The sequence below is a fragment of the Callithrix jacchus genome, chromosome 5, assembly GCF_049354715.1.
Source record: "Callithrix jacchus isolate 240 chromosome 5, calJac240_pri, whole genome shotgun sequence".
Lineage (NCBI taxonomy): Eukaryota > Metazoa > Chordata > Mammalia > Primates > Cebidae > Callithrix > Callithrix jacchus.
Genome location: NC_133506.1, coordinates 29609974 through 29619736, shown reverse-complemented (window position 1 = coordinate 29619736; position 9763 = coordinate 29609974). Strand labels below are relative to the sequence as shown.

The 9763-nt window shown below is 54.6% G+C and overlaps 1 protein-coding gene across 2 annotated transcripts; it reads left to right on the top strand.

Annotated features, from left to right (window-relative positions):
* The first annotated feature begins 5434 nt into the window (after positions 1–5434).
* On the top strand, positions 5435–9718 carry FOXA2 (forkhead box A2). Of its 2 annotated transcripts, XM_035298479.3 has the most exons (3): positions 5435–5658; positions 6663–6732; positions 7738–9718. In XM_035298479.3, exons 2-3 carry the CDS (start codon positions 6664–6666, stop codon positions 9037–9039), a joined length of 1371 nt encoding a protein of 456 aa, XP_035154370.2. In that variant the 5' UTR covers positions 5435–5658; position 6663; the 3' UTR covers positions 9040–9718. The 2 variants fall into 2 exon arrangements, with proteins under 2 accessions (XP_035154370.2, XP_035154369.2); XM_035298478.3 differs by lacking the exon at positions 5435–5658 and having other exon boundaries at positions 6365–6732.
* The last annotated feature ends 45 nt before the right edge of the window (positions 9719–9763 follow it).

Sequence of the window (9763 nt, the reverse complement as noted above, 5' to 3'; positions counted from 1 at the left end):
CTAACAATGCACAGTAGGGGGCCTGGGGGTGGGCAGCCCTGCTTTGTCGGAAGAACATTGCACTGCTTGGGCTGCACAGACAAGCTCTGACTTCTGCGGGCTGGCGACCATGAACTGTGGCTGCGAGAAGAGTCGTTGTGGCTGTGGAGGCTGAGAGGGGAGGGACGTGCACGCGCTAGGGCACCGGCAGAAGTTGAAAAGGAACGTGCACTTCTCATTTTATCAAGTCACATATCACCGCCTGTAGCCTATCCCTAGCTGGGAGGTGATATTAGGGATAGGCTACAGGATCCAGGAGAAAACCAGGTCTTTTAAGCTGTGCCGTTCCACCTGCAGTCCGTGGACCGCTGACAGAATCAGCATCCCTCGGAAGCTTGATAGGAATGCAAAACCTCAAGGCCCTCCCCGGACCTGCGGAATCAGCGTCTGCATTTTAACAATACGGCCAGGGGATTCCTGCACACAAAGCGTGTGAGGGGCCATCACTGGCCTGGTTGACTCACCCAGTCCCAGTGGGTCACTGTAGCTATCATAGGGTACCCCCTCCCCGAAGCTCTCCTTTTTGCAGAGAGCTCCACAATTCTTCCTCTGGAATTACTTTTGGAAGCAAAATTAACAAAGAGCTGAATAATACAGAAGAGTGTATTACAGAAATTTAGGAGCTAGGTGCAAGCCAGGACCAGGGTGCCAAGCAGCAGCCACCACGTGCAGCTTCACCTCTTGCCGCCTTCATCCTTCTTCCTCCTGGAAGCCAGAAACCCCTAGTATCCTTTTGATAGGAAACTGTCAATGGTGACAGGGCAGAATTGGGCTATCACAGGGTTGCTTGCCTACCTACAGCTGAACCTTGGTTTTTCTATTGATTCTGGGTCAAAACAGGCACCTCACCTTCGGTTTTAGTCCATCTCTGCCAGCAGCTAGACTATTTTAGAAAGGTGAAATGTATAATTTTCCATTTGGAATAGAATTTTAGCACATGGAAATTCCAGGATTATGATTGGAAGAAGAATTGAAAGTAAAGAGACTGGGACTTGTGGCAGAAAAAGGGAAAAGAGGAGGAAGTAAAAGAGGAAAACAGACATTCTCTAGAAGCCTATGGCTTTCCCTATTTGTCCACCATCTGGAATACAGTAAGTGCTCATTAAATATTTGCTGAAAGAATCCAAAACCTATAAACTCCCCATCCTTGTCATTGCTTAATATTAGAGCAAGTTATATGTAGATAAAGCCCTTTTGTGTTGATTCAGAGCCTGCGTATCATCTGACATGGAAATGTGAAGCACACGACTATCCCTAAGCATCAGCCAGGAAACCCAGGACTTAGGCTTCTTTCTGACCTCCGTGTCTCTCATATGCTTCATTGTTTCATATTTAATGAAAGTGCATTTGTTTATCCAACTAAGTCAGCAGCAGCTCATAGACCTAACGGCCTTCCTTCTAAATTACCTCCCTGTGTAACATAGAGCATTCCTAAGAAAGAATGCTTGGGGTTGGTTCCTCCAGGTAGTGTGTGACTGACACGCCTTGACTTCTGTCCTTCATAGAGCTTACTGCTTGCCTGTTCGGCAGGAATAACTGAGATTTCTCCCAAGAATAACATCCAAATGTATGAAGTAGCTCCCAGGGCCACAACTGCAGACGCATCTAATTTAAGCATCCCTCAAAGAGGAGTTTATTCTCACTCATGTTGACATGTTGTTATTGCTACTTAAAGTTGTCATTTTTTATTTTTATCTCTTTCAATTATTTTAATTACCTGCTATAATAGTTCCACATACCAGAAATGTGCTAAAAACACAATAATGATGAACAGGATGTCAAGTATATACCAGAAATCTTTGTCAAACCGTGGCCTGGAATGGGCACAGCACTGGCTTTCTTTGCAGACCTATACACCCAGATGGGAGTGGAATTCGCAATTGCTCAATCCATCCACTGAAAATTCCCATAAAGATGGGCAATCTGTAACTGAAACCCAACCTTCTGCATGATGGTCAAATTGTACATGCATAAAGCAGGAAATCTGTGCACCAGATCCATCTCAACGTCACCCCAGCCAGAGGACAGAGTCCGTCTCTTTCCCCTAAACAATGCGTAACGACCACCCTTTTAAGTCTATACCTGTGGTTGACAGGAATGTTTCTTCTCTTCCTCTCGCAACGGAGGGAAGATCACAGTTCACCTCCTGATACTGGTAGGACAAAATAAGACTGATTTGTTTTTCAGAACTCAAACCAGTCTGCCTTCAGTTTGGATGGTGGCTCCTCTGATCTCCTTTCAAGGATAGAACTGAATGGATATTTGCACAAGCTATTTTGCCAAAGTTTCCTTAACATCAGATCCAACATCCTTATTATATATTTCACTATAAGATAGTAAAAGAAAATGTAATAATAAAATATTGATATAAAATGATCAACCTATACTGCAAAAACTAGAGACTTGAAGATATCATTCCAACCACCCACACATCATCAAGGCTACTAACATTTTATTTTGTCATTTAAAAAATGTGTGTTTAATCTTTTCCTGTGGATCTTGCCAGTGGAGAGCTAGATTACACACAGGTGCACAGAGTATTCAACCTAAAATGCTGCGCCCTGCCTCCCCCTTTCTCACATTTTCCTGAACTTTTTCTGAAGACTGCAACATGCTGAATCTTTATTATTTTACACAAATAACCTCTGATAATGTGTTCAATTGCCCTCTCCATAAACAACTGGTGTCTCGATCATCCAAGAACTATGAAAGCCAACACAAGTGTTTGAAGGTGTGCTCAGTACCAGCTAGACAAACTGTGATGATCTGATTATATAATACATTTCAGAAATAACAACCCACCCACAGGAAGTTATTTAACTTTGATACATAATGTGCCTTTTCTTCACTGAGACCTGAAAGTCATCCAGAGAATGAATAAGGGGAGTTTGAACATTTGATATTTTGCCAATTAAAAAGCTTATAAGAAAGAAAAATGTATATTTTCCCAAGACTCTGTTGTCACTTTTCCATCCTTTCTGCCTTCATCTCACCTACATATCTGGCTTATGTTGCCCTAAATTAGTTGGGGAACTTGGAGCAAGGCTTTGCCTGGGTATTTATTCTCTGAAAGATTTTAGGAATCAGAGTATTGATCAGTTCAGTGGGGCTTTTATTGTTTTTCTCCTTAGGTATTTCACCAGTTCTTACTTAGGAAAATTGAGTTCTGTTCAGTGATGCCCCTTCTGCCCTGCTTGGTTTCATGTAACAAAGAGAGTTCTAGGGAGGAGTTTTGCTAGGGGAAAGCAGGATTGTTTCAGCAAGATGAAGGCTTAGAAAATCTGGATGGCTTTGGGCTTTTCTTCCAAGGGAAAGCAGAGGAGGCCTGGATTTGAACCCGATTCTTATGAGTTTGCCACTGAGGCAACGTCCAGAATAAAAATATCGTGCTGACCCCAAGCACAGGCCTCAGTTATAAAGAAGCTTCTCAGTTACTGTAGAAGCCGGAGGTGACCTAACAAAATGGAAAGGAAAGGGCTCAGCCCTATGTGAGGGTAGACTAAAGAGGGATTGGGCTAGACATCTACAGCCCGAGTTTCCCGCGAACTTTTTCCTGGAGAGAAACTCCGGGAGCAATTTTCAGCATTCAAGCCTGAGCCAGAACTCTGGATAACCCTTTAGAAATGGGGGCTCAGGGAAGAAGGAGATCCCTGAGGAGCTGGAAGGGACCGTGAACCCCAGCCTGCCCGAACGTTCCCACTTCCCTCGCAGCCCGTCGGTGTCCGACTCCCCTCTGCGTAAAGCGAACCGCAGAGGCCGCCCGCCTTCCCAAAAGGGGGGCGTGCAGGGAGGCTGGGGGGGGGCCGCTGCTCCGAGGCTCCAGGCGGCGTCACCCAGCCCGACCCTACCGGAGCTCCCTCCCACCTCACCAGGGTGCAGGAAGCCGGTTAGGGTTTGCGCAGAACTTAGAGGTTGGGGCTCCTAAAAGGCCGAGTACCCCCTCTCCCGGAGGGGTTTTCGGAGCGCCTGGGAGCGGCGGGAGAAGGTGCTCGGGTGCTGGAGGGGCAGGGCCGGGAGCGCGGCGGTAAATGAGGACTCGCGTCGGTCCCCGGGCCTCGCGGCCGACAGGGGGCGCCCTGTCACTGCGGAAGCCCCCACCGAGCGCTCTCCCAGTGTCCCCGGCCCCGGCCACCAACAGGGCTGGGGTGGAGGTAGGGGCTTGCATAGTTCCCTGCTTGGGAGGGTAGCGCCCCATCCTCCCGCGGCTCGCTCCTGAAATAATTCATGGTACCAAATTGTCAACCAGGAACAACAGTAGAAGGAGCAACAATAGAAGGGAGTGGGCACGCACGTGAGTTCACACTCACAGCACACACACAGACTAGGTTAAACATTATTTTGAGTTTTGAGTTTTGGGGTGTGTGTGTGTGTGTGTGTCTGCCCTGGCCTGCGGAGAAAGCTTTGAAAAATTGCTCATTCTTTGAGCTCCAATGCGTACTGCTTTCGCCCACCCTCGGTGGAGCACTGAAGTGGCTCCCATTCACATGCTAGGTGGGTGGGACCCAGTGGGAAATGGATCTCGCCCCTCTGACTCCGCTGCGCACACCTCCACGTTCACTATGTGGCCCTACACACCATCACGCCCCTTCCCTGGCGCACCGGGCTGGCCTGCCCCTCTTGGGAGTCTTCAGCACTCTGGGGTCCGAAGGGCACGGCTTCCGCGCAGATGCAGACCCTGACTTTGGGGTAGATTCCCGCCCTGACACTCAGCCGGCTGATGAGTGTCCTCTCTGTGAATTGTCCAAATCATCGGCCTTTCAGCAGCAAGACATCTGCCCCTTGGGTCCCAAACAGTGCAGACCTGCCAGGCCTGGGGTTGGGGAGGCGGTTCCCCGGTGCCTACTGCTCCCTCCTCGCTTGGCTTCCAGCCTCACCCTCACTCGATCTTCAATGCGAAGCTCCGTGTCTGCCATCTCGCTTGTCTTCTGCAGCCAGCGCCCCCAATTTTGGACAAGTGGGCTGGATGCCCACCAGTTCCTATGTTTTCTCTGTCTCTGAGTGGGTGGGTACAGGGCTGAATCCCCAGGGTCCAGCCAGGATTTTAGAAGAAACAGCCTCCACAACCAAACACCTGCAATATTTCCCTACTCCCAATCTCTGCTCACAGAGATCTTGGTGGCTAACACAGTACAGAAGACAATTTTTGAACCCAGGAACTGCAGTGGAAATAAAAGTATACGATTACTGGAGTTTCTAATTTCTATAAAGCCGCCCCTCTGGAAGGCAGAGAGGACAGAGACCCTCTTAAAAGTCAACTCCATATGCCCCATCATTGATTCCTGGATTTTTCTCTCTTCACCCCTCCCTCCCCACCTCTTGCCCTGTTTGTTTTAGTTACGAAATGCTGTGGGCACCTCGGTTGTGACTGAAAAGTAACCTTGAAACACGCCGGCCTGAATGTCAAGAGACAAATCTCAGCCTCCCAATCGTCGGCCGCGGCTAGAGGGGTTGCGTGCGCCGGGAGCCAGCCTCCCCGCTGAGGGTCGCGGGCGGCGGGACTCGTAGGAAGCGGAGAGCCGAGGCTGCGGGACCGTGCGCCCCGCGCGTTTCCCCGGGCCGCTCAGGGTCTGAACTGTAACAGGGAGGGCCCTCGCAGGAGCAGCGGCGGGCGAGTTGAAGGTGTGTACACTAAATACGACAGCGCTTTGCAGATTGGCTCTGTCATCCGCTTGTTGTTTTGACAGGGAATGAGCGCTGAGAACCACGAAACCCGGCATAAATAAAACCGGCTTTCCTAGGGTTCTGCCGGGCAGGGAGGCTGGACAGGCCCTCCGACAGGAGCACCGAGCGCCCGGCTCTATGGGACGGGGCGGGGGCTGGAGCCCGGAGCCGCCCCGGAGGGTGGTCTCCTCCCAGGTCCCTCCTTCCTCGGGGGACTCGCCGCGTACCCGGGAGGAAAGGGGACTAGACCAGGGATCCCGCGTGCCGGATCACCCGCCTGGCCCGCTCTCCAGGCCCGCCCAGGAGTGCCGGGCGCCGCGGTAGCGGGGCGGGCGGCAGGCGCCGAGGGGCAGGTTCGGGGCGCCCGCGGCAGCTCCCTCTCACCTAGGTGTGAGCTGATTATTCAAATGGGCTGCCCCGGGTCTGGGGATTGGAGGCCCGCGCCAGCGCGCCGCGCTATATCACCAGCCGCCCACGTCACTGCGGCACTTGTCCGCTCCGCGGTCCACACCTCCTCCTCCTCCTCCTCCACCACCTCCTCCTCCTCCTCCTTCTCCTCCTCCTCCACCTCCTCCTTCTCCCTCCTCCTCCTCATACCCCCCCCCACCAGCCCCCGCGCCGCGCGCTTCCCGCCGCCTTGGGGCAGCTCGGCACTGCCAACCTCAGCCGCCACCGGGCAGCCCGTGAGCGCGGCGGCGGCGGAGGGCGCTCCCTACCGCGGGGCGCTGGCCGGGGCCTCCTCCGCTTCTCGCCGCCCCCCCTCCCCCCCACTTCCAACTAACGTCTCCGACCGGCCCTGGGAGAGAGAGGGAGTGGAGCCCAGGGAGAGGGAGTGCGAGAGAGGGAGGGAGGAGGGGACGGTGCCTCGGCTGACTTTTTTTAAAAGAGGGTGGGGGTGGGGGTGATTGCTGGTCGTTTGTTGTGGCTGTTAAATTTTAAACTGCCATGCACTCGGCTTCCAGTATGCTGGGAGCGGTGAAGATGGAAGGGCACGAGCCGTCCGACTGGAGCAGCTACTATGCCGAGCCCGAGGTAAGCGCTCGCCTTTTCCTGGGGGAAGTGGCGCTCGCTCCTTCCCCAACCTCAGGACCGCTTCCCTCGCTGGCACCCTCCTCCCCACCCTAGCCTTTCTGGGCAGCCGCCTTTTCCGCCCTCCTTCGACTCAAATGGGTCTCTTTTTTATACGACACACTGTTAGCCTTGAGATAATATTAACTTTGTGATCAAATATTGACTTGCGGCGCCTCCAAATCCTCTTCGTGGCCGAGCCACGCACTATCCTAACAGAGTTATGTTTGGCAGCGTGCGGCTGGGGAGGGGTGGGAGGTCGGCCGGCGAGGGGGTGGGGAGCTGAGGAGGAGAAGATGGGTAGGAGTTGGGGGCCGAGGTGGAGGCAGAGTCAAAGACTCGTGGACAAAGAGAAAGAAAGTTTGTGCCGGCAAAGCCCAGCCGTGTGTAGTTCGGGTCTCCGTTTCTTCCCTATTGCCCCATTCAGTGCCTCCCTCCGACCCTGCACTCCGCACAGGCTCTGCCTTTCAGTCCCCCTTGGACAAGGGAGGGCGTCCCGGGAGGGAGGTCGGACAGAAGGGGCCCGAAACAGTCTTCGCTGGAGGCAGCTCGAGGCGCCCAGCGCGGTGTCCCGCAGGTTGCTTGCTGCGACTGGAGGTGGCGTCCGGGGACTTCGGGCCTCGGAGCCAGCTCAGTATGCTGGTAGGAGAGTTTGGGGAGACTCTGGCATAGGATAATGCATTTGGGGTTCTGGCTTGGGAGTACTCCATGGGACCCCTGTTCTAGAACCTGGGCGAGGTGGAGAAGAGCTAAGAACGGGCCATATGCTCAGGCAGCCTTCCCAGGGCGATCGATCGTGGCTCTCCTTGGATGAAACAGACTCGGAGTCCGGAGACTGGGCCACAGGGGAGGAAAGGGCTCCCCGGAGGCCTCCCCGGAGGCGGAGGCCTGGGCGGCGGGTGGGAGGTCTGGGCACCCTCCAGCCGCGGTGCTAACGCTGTCGCCTCCCTCTCGGGGCTCTGTCCGCAGGGCTACTCCTCCGTGAGCAACATGAACGCTGGCCTGGGGATGAACGGCATGAACACGTACATGAGCATGTCGGCGGCCGCCATGGGCAGCGGCTCCGGCAACATGAGCGCGGGCTCCATGAACATGTCGTCGTATGTGGGCGCGGGCATGAGCCCGTCCCTGGCAGGCATGTCCCCCGGCGCGGGCGCCATGGCGGGCATGGGTGGCTCCGCCGGGGCGGCCGGCGTGGCGGGCATGGGGCCGCACCTGAGTCCCAGCCTGAGCCCGCTCGGGGGGCAGGCGGCCGGGGCCATGGGCGGCCTGGCCCCCTACGCCAACATGAACTCCATGAGCCCCATGTACGGGCAGGCGGGCCTGAGCCGCGCGCGCGACCCCAAGACCTACCGGCGCAGCTACACGCACGCCAAGCCGCCCTACTCCTACATCTCGCTCATCACCATGGCCATCCAGCAGAGCCCCAACAAGATGCTGACGCTGAGCGAGATCTACCAGTGGATCATGGACCTCTTCCCCTTCTACCGGCAGAACCAGCAGCGCTGGCAGAACTCCATCCGCCACTCGCTGTCCTTCAACGACTGCTTCCTGAAGGTGCCCCGCTCCCCCGACAAGCCGGGCAAGGGCTCCTTCTGGACCCTGCACCCCGACTCGGGCAACATGTTCGAGAACGGCTGCTACCTGCGCCGGCAGAAGCGCTTCAAGTGCGAGAAGCAGCTGGCGCTGAAGGAGGCCGCGGGCGCCGCGGGTGGTGGCAAGAAGGCGGCATCCGGGGCGCAGGCCTCGCAGGCGCAACTGGGGGAGGCCGCCGGGCCGGCCTCCGAGACTCCGGCGGGCACCGAGTCGCCTCACTCGAGCGCCTCCCCGTGCCAGGAGCACAAGCGAGGGGGCCTGGGAGAGCTGAAGGGGACGCCGGCGGCGGCGCTGAGTCCCCCGGAGCCGGCGCCCTCTCCTGGGCAGCAGCAGGCCGCGGCCCACCTGCTGGGCCCGCCCCACCACCCGGGCCTGCCGCCCGAGGCGCACCTGAAGCCGGAGCACCACTACGCCTTCAACCACCCCTTCTCCATCAACAACCTCATGTCCTCGGAGCAGCAGCATCACCACAGCCACCACCACCACCAGCCCCACAAAATGGACCTCAAGGCCTATGAACAGGTGATGCACTACCCGGGCTACGGCTCCCCCATGCCTGGCAGCCTGGCCATGGGCCCCGTCACGAACAAAACGGGCCTGGACGCCTCCCCTCTGGCCGCAGATACCTCCTACTACCAGGGGGTGTACTCCCGGCCCATTATGAACTCTTCTTAAGAAGACGACGGCTTCAGGCCCGGCTGACTCTGGCAGCCCGGATCGAGGATAAGTGAGAGAGCAAGTGGAGTCGAGACTTTGGCGAGGCCGCGTTGCAGAGACGCAAGGGAGAAGAAATCCATCGCGCCCACCTCAACCCCCCAAGACAGCAGTCTCCCCCACCCGCTGCAGCCCTTCCGTCCCAAACAGAGGGCCACATTGATATCCCGCGTTCTATATAAGGAGGAAAACGGGAAAAAATATGAAGTCAAAAAAAAGTGTCCTGTTTCCACTACTGTGTAGACCCCCGCTTCTTGAAGCACCTGCAGATTCTGATATCTTTTGTGTTGTTGTTCTCCTCCATTGCTGTTGCTGCAGGGAAGTCTTACTTTAAAAAAAAGAAAAAAAAACTTTTGTGAGTGACTTGGTGTAAAACCATGTAGTTTTAACAGAACCAGAGGGTTGTACTATTGTTTAAAAACATTAAAAAAAATAATAATGTAAGGGTCTGTTGTAAATGACCAAGAAAAAGAAAAAAAAAGCATTCCCAATCTTGACACGGTGAAATCCAGGTCTCGGGTCTGATTAATTTATGGTTTCTGAGTGCTTTATTTATGGCTTATAAATGTGTATTCTGGCTGCAAGGGCCATAGTTCCACAAATCTATATTAAAGTATTATTCCCGGTTTTATCCTTTGAATCTTTTCTTCCAGATTTTTTTTTCTTTACTTGGCTTAAAAAATAA